General features: G+C 48.0%; 1 protein-coding gene across 1 annotated transcript in view; it reads left to right on the top strand.

Annotated features, from left to right (window-relative positions):
* CALM1 (calmodulin 1) overlaps nt 1-19,822 on the top strand; it is a 72,217-nt gene that overhangs the window by 42,864 nt on the left and 9,531 nt on the right. The window contains exon 4 of the mRNA XM_078660060.1: nt 6,404-6,510. Within this exon, the coding sequence (XP_078516186.1) occupies nt 6,404-6,510 (107 nt within the window). The remainder of the gene's footprint in view (nt 1-6,403; nt 6,511-19,822) is intronic.

The following is a 19,822-nucleotide window of genomic DNA, read 5'->3' as shown; positions in this document are numbered from 1 at the left end:
TGTGTGGTATCTTATACATAGACTGCAACTCAAGCTTCTGGAATTCCTTTAGGGGAAGTTTGGATACATTTACTTTGGCACCAATCTGTAATCACTTTTATTTGTGATTTAATTAACTCAAAGGGACCATTGTGTTGTGTGATAGTCTTTACTAATCAGTGTCAACTCTTCAATTTGAGTTAAAAAAATAAATATCTGGATTGGTATCTTTGACATTTTTCATTTCTTAGGCAATAAACATATCTTTCTGGTAGAAACTTCTAACAGCAGGTTTCGCCCCTTTAGAATATCCCTAGGTGCCAAACTAGATCTGGAAGATTTAAAGAGCATTGCTTCTCTTGTGCCAGCGGGTTGTGCTGTGAGTCTGATTTTTTTTCCCCCGAAAGTGTTGGAGCCTCTTATGCGCCCCACTGTGCTGAAGTACGTCACTTTCTTCGTACGCCGATCCAGAGCGCTCCTCTATATATAAGTGTGCTTTTTTTTTCTTGTCGATTGACCTCTTCTCAAAATTCTCCTATTTCCATTTTGTAGAGGAACAGTGTCTTCTCCTTAAACTACAGGGTATGACCATTGTAGGGATTCTCATAAACAAATATCTGAAACAGAGCTCCATGTGGTATGTCTCTGGTGTTTGGGTTCGGAGCACGACTCCAAGTTGTGCAGAGTGTGTACTTTTATGAATCCGAAGGTGATACAGGAAAGTGAAAAGAAGCTGTGTGTTGCGAAACACTGAAAGCAGTCTTGAGCAGTTGAGGGCACTGACCTGTTCTCGCAATAGGTCATGATTGCAGTCTAAACCTTCTGGTAAGTCGAAGTGGAATGTAAGAAGACAAAGTAGGATGCAGCCCCCTTCTCACCCGCAGCAGATTCCACAACTGATCCTGATGCACCCTAAGTTTCTGGGCCGATATGAGACCTTCAAAGAGGCCATGTTAAGAATTGTTGGCAGTCTACTGTCTCAGTTCATTGTGCATTCGGGCCCAAGGGTCCATGGCTTTGGACCTGCAGGATGCCTACTTTTTTTTTTTTTTTGTACCTGTCCTGAAGTCCCCTAGACTAAACTTGCTGTTCAAGGTAGGCTGGGAGCAGCATGGTTCACAGAAGTGATGGCAGTGGCTGCAGCACACCTTGAGTGGTCTGTTCTTCCCCCACCTAAAAGTCCCAAGTTTGTGATCTGCAAACAGGTACCTGTTCATTTAGTACCCCTGGTAGAGTTTTTTTTTTTCTTCCAACACGGAGTCTGTCCATTATTGACTAAGGTTCTCTCTTTGGGGTCTGAACTACTTTTGCCTCGTTTGACAAGCTCATCCATGGTAGGACTTAATTTGGAGCAATGACGTGCAACAGGATTTGAGGTGGTCTGCTGCAAGAGGCAGTATGTTAAGTTGATTTTAGGCTGCCTTGAACATGTTTTGCAGTGCAAATCCTATCTGGATTCACATGCTGTGCCTTCTTCCTTATTCTGCCGTATAGTGGTTGGGTCTTGGATTTAAATAACTTTTGCCCTTCTGTTTTTGTTTGGGCGTTGACGGACCTCCATTTGGTCTCCCCTTGTTACGTTGTTGTGCTTCCTCTGGAAGCTCCCACCTATGGTCCCCAAATGTATCAGTTTTTTTTTTCCCACCGTTAGGTCTAGATCTATGCTAAAGGAGCTCCAACACTAGATTTTTTTTGTTGAAACAATTACATTCAAAGTCAAGCTGAGAGAATAACACCTCAGGAAGGTAAAGGATAAGTTCTAGCAGGGAAGTGGGTACCTCTTTGACTACGGAGAATGCGCCCTGTGTGTTTTGATGAAAAAACATTATTCCAGTTCTGCAAAAATTGCCATCACAAGTTGACCCAGAAGGAACAGCATCCGGTCTGCAACCTCTGCCTGCTGGTAGACCACCAAAGTGACTGCAATGCTTGCTCGACATTGCCCAGAAGACTCTGAGGGTGAGAGCAAGGCAGAGAAGATCCACCTACAACATGCAGGGCCAACATCCACCACCATCCCTATGAGATCTGGGCCTCTCGTGACTAGGAGGAGAGATCTGGGCCTCTCGTGACTAGGAGGAGAACATCTCAGAAGGCGAGCCTCAGACATCCTGGTTGTGGAAGTCGAAACACCGCGAGGCAAGACTTTACGAGAACCATTGTCTTCTACAAAAAAAAAAAGACTAGTCCTGAAGGACAAATTAAGTCCTGAAGGGAGCCTAGGTGTCCAAGCACTCGACCACATTTTTGCACCGAGACACAAATGCCCTCGGATCCATCAAAAAGGACTCTGTGGCAGGGAAAGGCCCCCAAAAAACAATGAATGGTCGTGGAAAAGACGCATCTATGTCAAACCAGGAGCAGTTGAAATCTGAAAGAGATGGTTCATCGTCGGCAGTCTACAAAAGCGCCTTAGACAACGAAGAGAAAATAAAACTCTTGACGCTAAAATAAAAGCGTTTAAGAGAGTACGAGAAGTCTCCAGGCCTAAATGGCTAGTATTTTACAAAATAAAAAGGACTTTTGAAGTCTAAAGCTATTTCGAATCCTTACAGTAATTGGATGGTAATGGAGCAAGGGGGGGGGAGTGTCAGCCATAGTGACCCTTGAGCCTCAGGAGGAACAGGACTAGGAAATCTACGAAGATGACCAAGAACAAAGGTTCAGAGTCTTCAGAATATCAAACACAATGGCAGGGTAGGGAAACGGATTCTCCAGAAGAGGCTGTCGACACATCCTTCGAGGCAGTCACCACCCGATGACATTGGGGTGTATAATCGGGTAATTAAGAAGGCAGCAGACATGGAGGAAAAACCCCAAACCTGCTTTTTTTTGGACTCCTTGCTTTTAAAATCTACAAACCAATTTCTCCTTATGTTACCAAGTGTTAGATCAAGGAAAAGAAGCGTTCATGGAACTTGCCCCATGCAAGGCAGTTACACCTAGATTAGATAAAGTACAAACACTCAAAGGGCCCAAATTACATTAAGGGTGTAAGTCCCAGCAGAATCTATTCTAACATGCACTGTGAGGAAAAGAGAGAATGTACCAAGCACAACAGGCCCTCCCCCAGGTAAGGAGAGTAAGATGATGGACCTTATGAGCCAAAAGGTCTAGTGATGTGCAGCAAACAAATGGCGCATTACAAATTCGATGGAGAAGAGAGAATTAATGAAATACCTACCGGAACAGTAACCGAAAAGATCAGTATCTGGTAGAAGATGGGAAATATCGCCAACATGAACTTAAATTCAGCTCTAGATGCTGTGGGAGATATCAAGCAGACAAATCATTAATATCACAAAGGAGGCATGCATGGCTATGCATTTCAGGGTTCAAACCAGAAGTGCAAAACATCTTAAATGCACCAAGAGCTCTAAAAAGTGCAATAGATTACTCCCTATCCTTTTTTTTTTTTTTTTTTTTTTTTTTTTTTTTTTTTAATAAAGGATAACTAGATGGCAAGATCAATGGGGTTTTGCAATTCAGAGATAAAATGCATAGAGGACCCACCCCTTCAAGAAGAGGGAATTTACATCCTGCAAGCTCCCACCAAACCTACCAACAAACTTATCCGGGAGGAAATCCATCACACCTACACCAACCAAGTTGACAATACCGGCATAGAAAACATACAAGGACACCTATGCCGGAGAGGTCAGCTGCAAAGGGGAGAAGCACCTTCTACAATCAAGTGACGACATCAAGCACAATACACACTCCAATAAGATCTGGAAATGTTAGCAAGGAAGGCAAAAGGTAGACTTACACCAGGTATTCCTACATCCAATGCCAGTAGGACGCAGGGTAAAACATTTCCTTGACCAATGGAGTCCAATCACTTCAGACAAATATATTTTAAACATAATACAATACGGATAGGGCATAGAATTAATCAAAACTTCTCCAAACAAAAGGTCCAAGGAGGGAGATGCGTTCCAAAGAAAAAACCAGTCTACTCAAGGAAGTAGAGGAGTGTTTGCAAAAGACACAATTGAGTTGTACCAAACAAGTAAATAAGCAAAGGAAATTCCTCTACATATTTCCTAATTCCAAAGGGAGACTGGACAATACATCCGGTCTTGGATCTAACGTTTTTGAACAAATTTATAAAAACGCAAGAGTTCAGGATGTCCACCCTGCAAGTGGTAATACCACAGCTGCAAGGAGAGGATTGCATAGCAACAGTAGACTTAACGGAGGCCTATTTACACATCCCACCCCCATGAACACAAGACACAAAATTCCTAAGATGCGTGGTAGACAAAACATTACCAGTTCAAAGTGGTAGCCTTCAGAATAAAAATGAACCCTAAGGGTATTTATAAAGTGCCTAGCAGCAGCAGCAGCTGCGTACCTTCGAAGGCAGATGATACAAGTGTATCCATACCTAGGCGACTGGCTGGTAAGGGCAAACTCTTACAACCAATGCAAACAACATATTCTGCAAGTCCCTTCACAAGAATGTCATAAACATTTGTGACCACACTAACTTAATTGTGTTTTTTTTTTTAAGTGTGCTTATCATACAACAACTAATACCCCTTTATATCAGCAACAAATTTAAGAGATTATTTTCTGTTTGTCTTATCTTGGAGAAATTCTGGCACGCTCCTAGTAAAGAACTTCTTAAACCGATCAGTTTAAAGTTATTCGCTTCTGCATTACTCAATGTCTCACTACCTCATCTCAGTGACTGGCGGTCTACAGGTTTACATTGCAAAATCCAGTTTTTATTTACATCCACCCTTGCCATAGATTTAGTGGTGTTTTTGTTCACTGTCCTGATCCACTTTTGGCTAAACTTTAGTTCTTTGATACAAAGTCCCACGTTTTTCTCTCGAATGCACTGAGAAAACAATTTACGGTGGACTCCTTGACTGGAAGATGTCCAGGACCCGCAGGTGCACAATCTGCTTGCATCACACCTCGTCATGGTTGACGTTTGGTACAAAGATTTGTTTTTCGCCAAACATGCATTGCAGTCAAACAGCTGTCAAGAGCACTCTGTTCCACAAGTTGTGTGGTCAGTTCATGTGCTCTTTGACAAACCTTAGTTTAGAGGTAACACTTTTGGAGGATGTACTTTCTTTTTCACATCTCTGTTCAATTCGGCAATGTGGGATGTGAAGGTAAATTATACTATCTATCCCTGCATGGAAGAGACTTGGTGAGATTTTGAACATTTTATTTTGCAGAAGGAGACTAATCTGTCTTACGCAAGATCTCTCTACCAAAGGATAAACTCTTGCCTGCTTTGTTTTCCTGCTCCCTATAAATAATTGTCAAAGCTGGACAATGGAAATTATTTGAATGTGATGAACTAGGAGGAACACAGTACATAGAAGTGCTTTGAGCCAGTCCTCTTCATCTTTTCTACTGTCGGGGGTTAATGGTTTGGCCCAATTTAGCCACTGACTTTCTAGCATTGAGTGACAGCTTTTATTTCCTGGTCACATGCACTAACGCCTGAAGTTCGCTTCAGTGCCAGGGTTTGGGCTACTTGAATCGTGCTAGCCTGTCATGGCTAGACCTCTGGGCTTTTCTACATTTTTTTTTAAATCTAAAAAGATCCAGGTGCCCGCCTCTGCATGGTCTCTTTTAAACAGACTTTCTAAAATGAAGAAAATATTGTAGTACTGCAATTATTGCCATATGTTGGTGAAAATGCTGTGTTGCTTTTAGCCAAGTCTGTTTCTGAAACACTTACCTCTTGTACACGGACTAACCTGTTCAAAAGCATAGCATCCTCAGTTTTTTAAAGATGTAATAGTTTAGAATCTATTCTTTTAAAGGTGACACTCCTCTAGTATCCATTAACTATGCTAGAATCACCAAAATCTGTATAATCCTCGTGATTCTTCAGAGGTGGTTGACTACGTTCGAACAACCAGACCGTATTTTTAGGTGTCTATGTGGGTCAGTTGGAGGGAGGTTCTCCTTTTTATGTCCAAACCAGTTGTTTCCTGTGGTGCAGGCTGTGCGTAGTTGATTTTACATTTGCTCTGCTTTTTGTTGTATACTGACCCCAGCCGCCATGAGCAGGCATTGCTATTTCTAACTAAACACAAAAGGTGATGAGTGGAGGCGGGCAGTCTGCATTGTGCATGGCAGGTCCACATTTAGAGTGGTATTGCTATATAATGAAGTCTTGAATTTTGATTACCCATAACGTTCTGTAGTCCTGATTGTCGATCATGGCCATTTGGGGGGCATAATGTACATTAGGCCACCGTTTTCTTAATTATGTGGGTCGATAATAAAACTAAGAAGGCTGCCATAATGTTAAGCAGGGCCTACAAATAGATCTTCACTCTATAGGTCGATAATCCCACATCGAGTAATGTGGTCTACTCATACTTGTGGATCATTACCTAGAGCAATCTTAGTTAATTGTAACCCTTTTGTTCAATTTTATCTTCAGGCAATGGAACAATTGACTTTCCTGAATTCTTAACAATGATGGCAAGGAAAATGAAAGACACAGACAGTGAAGAAGAAATCCGTGAGGCCTTTAGAGTTTTTGACAAGGTAAGGTTGAAAGAACGAATTAGGTAGTCGCACTCTTACTTTTTGGCCAGAGCCAACCAAAATGTATGAGTTTTTTTTGTGAAAGGCTATACCTGACTTGCTGTAGGGGTGGGGGGGGGGGTGTTATGAGACACACAAGCAAATTGTCAAATATTGGGTTTTGTTTTGTCTTTTTGCTATGCCCTTCCCAATTAACCTTTTATTACTTCGGTAAGCCAGTCTTTCCTCTTCCTAAAAACAAGCATTTGCAATGCAATAGGTCTCATTAAAGTTTGAGCTATTGGGATTTCTAAATAATGCAACACCAATTGCTCAAACTTTAATAATGCAAGACCTATTGCATTGCAAATGCTTGTTAAAAATCTGACTAGACAAGCATATATATTCTTTCTATAGTCCGTATTCAGTCTTGCTCAATGTCCAAGACAGCCAATGAATTACAATGCTCAGTGACAGAACATCATAGAGGAAATGGGACACTAATTACTTCTACAGTCAATTCTGGATATTAAAACCAACTGCTGTAGGTGTCCATGTCTACAAAACGACAGTGCCCAAACTGGTTTGAACATAAACTTTTACAGGAACATGCAAGCACACACAAATAATATATATCAAGCCCAGTATGGCTCAGACGTTGATACGACTACCATGGTGAAAAAAAAGTATTCAAGATTTGGCCTCCAAACATGTAGCAATGAAAACAATAGGTCCAAACGTTCAGGCCTAGTCGGACATGAGCCCTTAGTTAGGGGCACAAGTCTTCAAACTGGGGGCCTTAATTGATCTTAGCCGGGGTGTCCAGGCTCTGACCAGGAGAAGCATCATGCTCCTAAAAGTGCTTCCCTTTCAAGTGGAAAGAAATTGTATCAGTAAGCCACGCTGTAATGGGCAATCACTAACACAGTTTGCCATTTATACACTGGCTGGGTGTAGGTGTCAAGAGGAAAAGGGACTCCAAATATCCCTTAAACCTCCCCCACCAACCACCACTGGTATAACTAAAAAAAAAACACAAACGAAGGCTGTAAAACCGTGTCATATTATATCTTCAATTTATCCAGACTAATCCCAAAGACAATTGTTCATCACAATATTCTTTACTAAGCTATTAATACAAATATTCATACATTAAATAACCGGTCTTTACCACTGATGTATATTATGCGAAGGGCTTATCTTTTTGGGTACAATTCCTGTTAACATTTGAATGAATTCCACAGAACATTAACTTGCCACTATTATTACCCCAATCCTAGTGGAGTCGAAGGGATTGGTCCAGGTTTGCAAGTACCTGTGCCCCTCACTACAGCTGTAAAGAATCTTACTAGTCTGTAACTATAAAAGAAGATGCATGTGTAAGTGAAGTCAAGCTTTACCTAAAAATTGAAAAATGATGCCAGCACAGCCAGGTCATGTTCCACTTATAAGGGATATAAAGAAACCCCAACACATTTCGGCCTTGCTTGCTACCAGTGAGCAAGGGATCCAGGGCCGGACATCACAGCTACCACTTGAAATTCCAGAATTTACCATATCAAAACAGGACAGAAAAATACATCACTTACCCTAATTTAATTTCGTCTGATCTCCACATCGCATACAGTGTCGCTGGTGCGCCCCACTGTAGTAGCAGCAGAACTGACAAACCGCCACCTGTTCTGCCTCACAATGGTAGTCGGTAGGCATTATGCCGAGGGCAATTCCAGGCCCGACCATCATCTGCCTCCACCAGCAGGTGGCCCCTGGCTGTGGAGAGCTGCTGGAGATGCGTCTGTACATGGGACTGGCAGCAGGGCGCCTCACAGCGCAAGCAGATCTTCTGGGTGGGTAGGGGTGGCCCCCAGTGGCAGAATACACAGTGTAAGACCGAGGGAGACTTCTCCACACTGAGCGTGTTGAACTTCTCCACAGTGTTAGCAAGCTTTAAATTCTTCAAGGTGGGTTTCTGGTTGTAGGCCTGGGGCAGCAAACAAGCGCAGTCTCTTTGGTCCAGGCCTCGCCAATACAGCCCCTGCAGAAATTGTGCTTGCAAGGTAGCTGTACTGGTTCCACAAACACATGTAGGCAGATGGGGCAAATCGGCTCCTCCTCAAAACAGTGTTTCCCTTTTCTCTGCCAACGCCATCGCAAAGGGGTTCAGTCAAGGTCCTATCAAAGAACTGAAGACGCTTGGGAGATGAGCCTAATTTAACATGCACTTTTTAAGCAATGAGATTTTATTTCGCTGCACGGATCTAACAACTGTGTGCTCCGGTTCTGCTAGTCCGTGGCTATCGCGCAATTCAGTACATACACCATATACTGATATTTCTGACTTCAATTTGAAGAGTTGGAAGGCAATGTTGCCTAAAAGATGGCTCCCTAGAAGTCTCGAGCATATCAATTTCAGAATCGTTAAACCCCCAACCAGCGATCGATATCCACGTGAAGAAACCCAATGTCCAAGTTCCATACAAGCCGTCAAATTCGATCTGCGAATATATCGTTAGTAGTATAAACTGCGTTTAACTCTGCAAAACACCATTAATGAACAGGATCACTGAGGGTGAACCAGTCGGTCGGAAGAAAAACCAGTGGTGTGCTCACTCACCACAGAGGAGCAGGGCCTGGAATGGAAACTAGTGGTGCGCGCGCACCACAGAGGAGCAGGGGGAGGGAGCGAGGCGAACGTGTGCTGGCCACCGTCTGAATGGGCGGAGCAAAGGCGGGACATGCGCCCGCCTTTGCCTAATCGCGCGCCTTAAAAGACACGCGCAAGCCAATGGCAGGGGGAGCGCATGATCACACGCACAAGCGTGTCTGCTTTGAGAACCCCTTTCAAGCGGTCTCGCGCGAACTGTGCTAGGCGCGAGACCTAAAAACACTGATTGCACTGCATGTTTCTGCAACCTGATTGGTTGCGAATATTGTAGGTCTGTCCAACAAGATGGTTCCCGTTCCTGCTGAAAGGTGGGGGAAGAAATATCTGGTGATTGCAGCTAGCTCTGTTTCAACTGCTGTTGGGGGTTATCAGATGGGGATATGGTGCACAATCCTGTAAGTAGGTAGTGCCTTTATTCTGACTAAAGCCTCGACTTTTAAGCTCTCAAAGTAGAGTATCTGCTTTCTACTGTAGTTCCGTGACACATCTTCCACTTGTAAGACTCTTGAGGCGTAAAAGCTTACAAAGACCTATTTGTCCTGATGGATTTCTTCAAAGGCACATAAGATGCAATGGAGAATCCTTGTTTGCAATAAGATGAGGACCAGATTATTCAGGGACTTATCTGTTCGAGGCATGTGGGCTGCTAAATTCATATCTTAGCATTAGATCGCCGCCTAGTGTTGGGCTCGGATGATTGCACATTGTTGTCCTGGAAGAGTCTTCGAAGTATCCTGAGATAGGTGGCTCCTCCCCTGGACTACAGTGCGCATGGGCATCGGCTCCATCCCCAGATTGTTTTTTTCCGCCATTGGGTTCGGATGTGGTCTCGACGTCTTACTGTCGGAACCAAGTAAACCTATCTTTTACCGGCCAAAAGGCCTCGATTTTCTTGCGTCGGTATTGTCTGCGCTCGGTCTCGAGTCTTCCGTCTCTTGAAGCCGGAATAAGCGGAGTTTTCTTCGCTTTCTACACTTTGAGGCCTTCTCATCGCGACACGACAGCAAGCCTTTACGGACATGGAGCGGAGCCCGTTTAAGTACTGCCCGCTCTGTGGGTCCAAGTACCCACACATCGATCTACACCCCGTGTGTAACAAGTGCCTTTCACCGGACCACGACGACGGCAAGTGCAAGGCCTGTGCACAGTTCCGCTCCAAGAAAACTCTCAAGCTTCGGCGCGCGGTGCGCTTGGAAGCTAGGCAGGCGGCCCCAGATCCGGAGAACATCTTCGGCGACCCGGAAGAAGAGGTCCAGGGTCACCTTCTACAAATCTCCCCATCACAGACGGAGGTCGAGGCGGATCCGGGAGACGATGACGGAGTCGCGGGTCAGGTCCTCGATTACGTCGAAGAGGTAGGGGACGACGATGAGATTTATGGGGCCGCGGCGGATAGCTCTGCGGACGAGCTCTGCCCCGAAGGTTACGAGGATACCGACCGGGACACGGGATCGCCTGTCGGCCTTACCCAGGACCCGTTGCCGCAAGCCACAGCCCCGCCTTCGGGCCCGGCTACGGACTCACTTGCTGGGCACGCTGTTTCGAAACCGAAACTGAAACCGTCGGAGTCGTCAACACCTAAAATGGCCGACCCGAAATCGAAACTGAAACCAAAGGACTCGAGTGTCCCTAAGATGGCTGCCGTGCCTGTGAAGAAGTCGGTGCCCGTCAACCCGTCGGCTCCGTCGACCTCCGGTCCGCAGAAGCCGAGGAAGTCTGTCGATTCCGATGCTCCGAAATCGAAACCGACGCCCGAGGAGGGGGCCCCCAAGAAAGATGGTCGGCACGGATCAGCGGCTCCGGCGCCGTCCAAGCCCGCCAAGGTCGGCTCCAAAGAGGCTACGCACAAGAAGTCTGCGCCCCGGCCTCAAGATTCGGAGGTGCCGAAGTCGGTTTCCGCGCCCAAAACGCACAAGGCCCGCGAGGACGTCGGATCCGAGGGACCGCTCAAAGCATCCTTGTCGGCGGCGAAACCCACTGGCAGTGTACCGTCCCCCATTGCGGAGTCACTGCAGAGAATCAGGGAGAAAGCCTTTGCTCCATCGGCTCCGATGCCATCACCGCAGCTGCAAAAGGACGCTCCGGCTAAGCCTTCTGGGAAACTCCTCTTTCTCTTGCCACCTAAGGAGGCGCCGAAAGCGTTTTCGACGAAATCGGCTCCGAAACAGGGTTCCTCGCTGTCTGACCCCCTTCCACGTCGTGTACTCGAATCGGTAGACGATTCAGAGCATTTCATCGATGCTGCCACCGGCAAGCTGACACTCTATAAACGGAAGATCACTTCGGAGCCGGTGGACCCCTACGTCATCCCGTTGAAGAAGAAGAGGGTGCCCCTTGACGCCTCAGGCCTCACGGAACCGATTCAGCCTCCTCCAAGACGGAGCCCTACTCCCTCCCCAGAACACTCTGTGGGTGAGGAATATGATGAGGATGAACAGTACAATTTCCCTATCGATGAACCTGATGTACAACCAGATTCATACGACGACACTGGTGACCAGAACACCCAAGGTGCGGGCCAAGACCCGCAGACCTTTAATGCACGTGCATCCCCGGCTGAGGACTCAGCAGGATTTCATGCACTAATTGAACGGGCGGCGGCCAATCATGATGTGGACATGCATGCCGACCCGGTTGAGGAAGACTTCCTTTTTGACACCTTTGCCATATCTGAAAGGACAGTAAAGACACTTCCTATGCTGAAAGGTGTTCTCAAACATGCTGGGGACATTTTTAAGGAGCCTACGAGGGCGCGAGTGGTCAACCCTCGCATTGAAAAGAAGTACAGGCCTGCTCCTGCGGACCCCGTCTACATCCGGGGACAATTGCCACTGGACTCTCTTGTGGTTGCCAATGCCAGGAAACGTGCCAACTCCCAGACAACGGGTGAAGCTCCTCCCCCGGATAAGGAGTCCAAAGTGCTTGAGGCAGGAGGCAAAAGAGTGGCTGCACAGGCGGCAAACTTTTGGCGCATCGCAAATACACAGGCGCTCCTGGCGCGTTATGATAGGGCGCACTACGACACCCTAGAACAGATTATACAACACCTGCCCCCACAGTTCCAAGAAGGCACCAAAATGCTTATTGAGGAAGGAAAGCTAATATCAAACGCAGCCATCAAGTGTGCACTTGACGCTGCGGACACAGCTGCTAGGGCTATCAACACTAGCGTTATGCTGAGAAGACAAGCCTGGCTCCGCATCTCAGGGTTTAAGCAGGATATTCAGACAACAATTCTGAATCAGCCAGTCAATCCTGATAGTCTGTTTGGTCCGGATGTTGACACCACCCTAGAGAAGATAAAGAAGGACACGGAAACTGCTAAGTCTATGGGGGCCCTGCAGTCCCAACAGTTTCGTGGCAGCAATTTTCGTCGCTCAGGTGCACGTGGAGTCACCAGAGGACAGATGGGTCAACAATCCCAGTTCTCCAAAGGTGGGGCGCAATCCTCGTTCACTAAACAGAACAAGGGAGGTTATAGGAATAACAGCAACAGAGGTCGCGGCAGAGGAAACAACAGCTCCCGCACCTCGACTCCAAGCAAACAGTGACTTTCTGTCACTGCCCCCCGACCACCTAACACCTGTCGGGGGGAGACTGCAGCAGTTCCTGCCCGTCTGGAGACACATCACCACAGACAGGTGGGTGCGACAACTAATCCAAAATGGTTATTGCCTAGAGCTGAAATCCACTCCACCCAACATCCCACCGAGGCAAAGGCCTATGTCCGCAGAGCACTTGCACTTATTGCAGCAGGAAGTAGTGGCGATGCTGCAAAAAGGCGCAATCGAGCTCGTGCCGGTGGGGGAGGAAGGCACAGGGGTATATTCCCTGTACTTCCTTATTCCAAAGAAGGACGGTTCTCTCAGGCCCATTCTCGATCTACGTCCCCTCAACCTGTACATACTGTCAGAGCATTTCCATATGCTTACACTGCAGCAGATTCTTCCCTTGCTAAACCAGGGAGACTTCTTAGCGACCTTAGATCTCAAGGATGCTTATTTCTACATTCCACTACACCCGTCACACAGGAAATACCTAAGATTCACTATTCAAGGCAGGCACTACCAGTTCAAGGTCCTACCCTTCGGAGTCACTACGGCCCCGAGGGTGTTCACCAAGTGTCTAGCGTCAGTGGCGGCGCACCTCAGGAGGCAGAATATCCATGTCTACCCCTACCTAGACGACTGGCTCGTACAAGCCAAGTCAGAGCAACAGTGCGCCGCGGACATGTCGACTACAATTCACCTTCTTCGCGATCTGGGTTTCTCCCTAAATTACCCAAAATCGCATCTTCAGCCGGCACATGTCCGGCAGTTCCTGGGTGCTACGATCAACACCCTGACAGCCATGGCTCAGCCAAACCAAGTCAGAATCGACAGCATTCAGTCACTGATCCAACGATTCCGACCGAGACACTCCCTGCCAGCGAGAGTGTTCATGCAGTTGATTGGCATGATGGCCTCCTGCATCTTCATAGTCCCTCACGCACGGTTACATATGCGCCCGCTCCAGGAGTGCTTAGCGAATCAGTGGACACAGGCTCGTGGGCAATTGACAGACCTAGTGTTGGTTACCAGTCGGGCATACGACTCTCTGCATTGGTGGACTCCACACAACCTTTGCAAGGGCCGACTGTTCCACGAGCCCGTGCCGCAGATTGTCCTGACGACGGACGCATCCCTCCAGGGATGGGGAGCACATGTGCTCACTTACACAGTGCAGGGACTATGGACGACGCAGCAACAGAAGATGCACATCAACTATCTGGAACTGACGGCTTACAGAACGGGAGATATGGATAGGGGAGGCAAGATCACATGCGTAACTTGGAATGTACGGGGTCTTAATAGGCCGCAAAAGACAAGACAAATGCTTGCATTTTTGAATCGACATGGCGCACAAGTGGTGTTCCTGCAGGAAACGCACCTTCAGGGCAGGGCGGCTGAAATGGTGGGCAGACAATGGGCGGGGGTGCGCTTGGCCACTAAGTACTCTTCCTATGCTCGGGGGGTGATGATTTTGATCAAGAGAAATATACCCTTTGAAGTGGTACATGAGGAAATAGACCAGGAAGGAAGGTTTATTATTGTGCAGGGCAAATTGTGTGGTACGCTGATTACTTTGCTTAATGTATATGGTCCAAATGTTGACGATCCTGATTTCTATGTTATGCTCTGGAACAAACTTTATATGCTTGCTCCGTCAGCTATCGTATGCGGGGGGGATTGGAATGTCACGCTGGATTCGGAGCTGGACAAGAAACATGATAGACCTGTTGTGCACAAGAGGGCGGCGGAAGCGGTGTGCGAAGGTATGGCTGGGTTGCAATTGCTGGATGTATGGAGACTGCGAAATCCGACTGTGAGAGTGGGTACTTGTTACACATCGGCGCACGACACGTGGTCGAGACTGGACTTCTGGCTGGTGACTAGGGATGTGAGTGGATGGGTGGTGGAAGCTGCTCATCTGCCTCGCACTATATCAGATCATGCACCTACTACACTGGTATTGCGGATCCCATCGCATGCTCCGCCCCCTTTCACTTGGAGACTCTCTCCCGGGATCTTGACCGATCAGGTGCTTTCCGAACGCCTGGGGCAGATAGTGGAGGATTTCTTTGTTAATAACGTTGGGTCTGTTGAAGATATAGGTACGGTGTGGGAGGCCTTTAAGGTGACGGTGAGAGGTGCATGTATAGGTTTACGATCAGGGGTACTCACGTCCATCAGGGACTCCATGTCCAGGCTAGAGAGGGAGTTATTATCACTTGAGCGACGGTTGGAAGAGGGTGCGGAGGGCACGATACTTGCAGATATAAGGCTGAAGGTCACTGAGTACAATGAGTTGGCGGAGCAAGAGGTGAAATTCATGGCTAAACATGCTACTGCTAGATACTATGGAGAAGGGGGCAGGCCGGGAAAGGGACTGGCGGATCGCATCAGAGAGCCGTGGGCGCGTCACTGCACGGTACAAGAGATCGAGGACCAAGGGGAAGTAGTGACTAATACTGAAGGCATCTTGGCCTGCTTCTCGAAGCATTATGCGCAACTCTATGAGCGAGGGGACACGGCTGATGAGGAGGAGGTGAACCGTTACCTAGAGGGTGTTGCCTTGGTGTGGCTCTCCAGAGGTCAGCAAGAATTCCTAATGCAACATATTACGGAGGCTGAGTTTAGGGATGCTATTGCGGCGCTTCCGAATGGGAAGGCAGCCGGCACGGATGGCCTGCCATCCGAATTTTATAAAAAATATGCTGATATCCTGATTCCGCAGCTGGCACAGGTCTTGGAGGAGGCGATTGAGCGCGGGCGACTCCCAGCGACCATGAGAGAGGCGCTCTTGGTGGCACTGCCCAAACCCGGGAAACCACCAGATAAATGCGATTCATATCGTCCCCTATCGCTTATGAATACGGATGTCAAAATCATTGCCAAAGTCTTGGCTACAAGACTGCGTCTCCTCCTGCCGGTCATGGTACTACCGGACCAATCAGGATTCATCCCTCTCAGGTCCACGTCGCATAATCTGCGGACCCTTTTCGCCGTATTACACCTGCTTAAGCCGGACCTCCCTGCAGCTGCAGTCCTGTTGGATGCGGCTAAGGCCTTCGATTCGGTGGCATGGAAATATATGATAACTGTCCTTCACCGGATGGGGGTGCCTTTTTTCTTCACTTCCCTCATTGCTCTGTTGTACACTGCGCCGACTGCGAGAGTCAGGGTCAACGGGCATGTCTCCTCGTCGTTCCCGATCCAGAGGGGGACAAGGCAGGGGTGTCCTCTATCGCCGCTACTATTTGCCATCATGATGGAACCTTTGGCCTGTATTCTGCGGCAAAGATACGCGGAAGCAACGTTAAAATTCCCCCTCAGAACGCTGGCAGTGTCGATGTATGCGGACGACATGGTCCTATATGTGAGAGACCCGGGGCTTCATCTCGAAAATCTGCTCCGAGAATTCATTAAGTTTGGTCGGCACTCCGGGTTGACTATCAATTGGGACAAATCGGTGATACTCCCACTCACGGATGCGACTAGCCAGATACCGCTGGAATTCCCTCTGGAGTGGGCAACGGAGTCAGTTCGCTATCTGGGTGTCTGGGTACATAGGGATTGCCAGGAGGTCATAAGGGCTAACTACGGGGTCGCCATATCTAAGTTGGAGGATCAGGTGGCGAGATGGACTCGGCTCCCTCTAACGCTTGCCGATCGCACCTCTTTAATTAAAATGGTGGTTCTGCCGAAGTTTCTTTATCTATTCGTAAATATCCCTGTACAGATGAAGTCGCATTTTTTCGCGAGACTGAAGTCTCTTCTGATCTCGCTCACCTGGGCCGGCAAGAAACCACGTGTGACCTGGGACGTCATGATCAAGCCGCATGCACTGGGTGGGTTCGCCTTACCGGACATGAAGCTGTACTATCTATGCGCGCAAGCGCAATTTGCTAGTTATTGGATACAGGCTCCGCCGTATACACCACATGTGGCGCTTGAAGCTAGTGCAGTCTTGCCGTATCCGCTTAGGGCGATGATAACTAACAAACATTCGATATTTGAGAAAGGGGAGATCGATACTGTGCGGCGCACGGCATCCGCCTGGGAGGAACTTGGTAGACGAGCTGCCAGATTGCCACTATATGCTCCGGCTATGCCTCTGTTGTACCACTCCGATATTTCAGTGACCAGTGAACCCGGGGGATTACAGGTTTTGAGGGAAGTTGGAGTTCAGACCATGGGGGATCTCTTCCCAGGGGCGTCCTTTCTTTCTTTACGAGACATGACAGCAGGCCCCACCAACGCCACTATGGCTACCTTTGTTTATGCACGATTGAGGGCAGCAGTACGAGATTTATTTCCATCATATCCGGCGGAACCGGCGACGCTTGGGGCATTACAGCTGCTCTACACAGCCAAAGATAGAACTAAATTACTCTCTAGACTTTATAAGGCTGCGCAGGAGGATGAGGGAGGAGGGGCGGTCTTGGCCAGGGCGCGCTGGGATAGGAGCCTTCCAGACCCTCTGAGCGATGATGAATGGGAAGAATGCTGTAGCATGACTGGGGGGTGCGTGATTAATGGCAACTTTCGCCTTCTGCACTTTAAATTTCTGCACCAATGGTATTACACACCGGTCCAGCTGGTCAGATATGGGCTCCGGGCTGGTGCCCAATGTGTTCGATGTGGAGCTGACGACGCCGATTTTATACACCTGGCATGGGGTTGTCCGCGTGTGTATGATTTTTGGAAGGAGGTAACCGAAAGACTGACTGTTATGATCTCTAGCGAGGTACAATTGGATGTGCGTCTCTGCCTCTTGGGCATCGCTTCTGGGGTACCAGCCCAATCGAGACGGCTTGTGGTCCTGGCTTTGCAGTTGGCTAAAAGAAGAGTTGCGGTTGGTTGGGGGGGGAGACGGGCGCCTGATGTACAGCTGTGGCTGAAAGACATGGCCTACTGTAGAGACCAATTGCATTGCTATTATGAGGGGCTGCCAGAGAGATCACGTCCGAAGGATGTGTGGGGGCCGTTTACGCTCTACGTGCTGTCATTGGATGACTCGGATAGCGAAAGGAATGAGACAGTTGAGATGCCGAGGGGGGTCCAGGAGTCTGATTGAATGCGGCCACACTCTGTGTGAGACGTCCCTACTATGTGGGATGCATGACTGGAGATGCCACCTGGGACTCTCGCCTTTGCCCTGAGTGGAGTCGGAAATTTGCTGGCCCTTGTTGCTCCGTACTAATGTGTGTGCTGAAACAGAAACTGTGAGATATTGCCCAACTCGTTCATATACTTTCTGTACCCTGTTGAACCGGTTGACATATGTTCCACACACTGACTTGATTTGGTATCTTCGTTAGGACCAGGATGGAGAAGGGAGGGTGGGTGTTGGGGTTGGATGTTGGTTACCTTTAGTTCTACAAAAATGGGAAAAGACCGAGATCACATAAGGGCTATACGGCCGGAATTGATAGTGCACCTTGGACAACGTTTCTGGAACATTTGTGGTGCCTTCACGGGCTTAGCATTCATTGCATATGCGTTTAAACTGAACTGACACGATGTATTGCTCGCCCTGTCTACTCTGTGGTGCTCTGATTGCGGCCGGCCCTATCAGTGGGTTGTAGGCACACCGCTGTGTAACTGTATAATGTACAATAAAGGTCTACCAAAAAAAAAAAAAAAAAAAAACTATCTGGAACTGATGGCAATCTTCATGGCGCTCAAGTCCTTCATTGTACATCTGAGCAACAAGGTCGTGCTAGTCCGGACGGACAACATGACCGCGATGTACTACATTCAGAAACAGGGGGGCACCCACTCGCCACAGCTGTCTCATCTGGCTCAGAGCATGTGGAAGTGGGCCATTCAGAGGAACATTTTCCTCATGGCAGAACACCTCCCGGGCAAGGACAATCAGATGGCGGATCTGCTCAGCAGATACAGCCATCAGATGCACGAGTGGGAGATACACCCTTCTGTTCTCCACCCGTTCTTCCAGCAGTGGGGTCATCCGGAGATAGACCTGTTCGCAACAAAGGAGAACGCAAAATGCCGACTCTTTGCCGCCAGGTTCCCTCACCCACAGTCGCAGGGGAATGCGATATGGATGAACTGGTCAGGCAAATTTGCATACGCTTTTCCGCCAGCCCCTCTAATACCGCTGGTCGCAAGAAAGCTAAGGCAGCACTCCATGACTCTCGTCCTGGTTGCTCCAACGTGGGCACGACAAGCTTGGTACACCACGTTCCTCGAACTCTCGGTGGTGCCGCATCAAAGACTGCGCCTCACGCCCAGTCTTTTGACGCAGAACCATGGAGACATTCAGCATCCAGATCCACGACAGCTCAACCTGGCGATCTGGCTCCTGAAGTCCTAGAGTTTGGATACCTTAACCTACCTCCTGAATGCATGAGTATCATCAAGGAGGCGAGGAAACCTACTACTAGAGCATGCTATGCTGCTAAGTGGAAGCGTTTTGTCATCTACTGTACGTCCAATGACATCAACCCGCTAGATGCATCTATTCCCAACATCATCTGCTATCTGTTACATCTCTACAAGTGCAATCTGGCGTACACTTCCATTAGGATACATCTCTCAGCCATAGCGGCTTATCTTCAGAACAGGCAGCACCTCTCTGTCTTCAGAGTGCCCGCCATTAAAGCCTTCCTTGAAGGTCTGAAGAGAGTCATTCCCCCAAGAACTCCACCAGCTCCGGTGTGGAACCTCAACGTCGTTCTCACCAGACTGATGGGGCCACCATTTGAGCCACTGCACTCGTGTGAGCTCCAATTCCTTACGTGGAAAGTGGCCTTTCTGATAGCTATTACGTCTCTGAGGCGTGTCAGTGAGCTGCAAGCGCTCACCATACAAGAGCCGTTCATTCAAATTCACCCAAATAGGGTGGTGCTACGCACTAACCCTAAATTCCTTCCTAAGGTGGTGTCACAGTTTCATCTTAACCAAACTATTGACTTACCAGCATTCTTTCAAAACCCGCAAACGGTGGCGGAAAGAATGCTCCATACCTTAGATGTACGGAGGGCGTTGATGTACTACATAGACAGAACACAACCCTTTAGAAAGACAAAACAACTCTTTGTTGCGTTCGCACCACAACACAAAGGCAACCCAATTTCCAAAGCAGGGATAGCCAGGTGGA

The sequence above is a fragment of the Lissotriton helveticus genome, chromosome 9, assembly GCF_964261635.1.
Source record: "Lissotriton helveticus chromosome 9, aLisHel1.1, whole genome shotgun sequence".
Lineage (NCBI taxonomy): Eukaryota > Metazoa > Chordata > Amphibia > Caudata > Salamandridae > Lissotriton > Lissotriton helveticus.
Note: the sequence above shows the minus strand (reverse complement) of the source record. Positions and strands in the feature narration are given on the sequence as shown.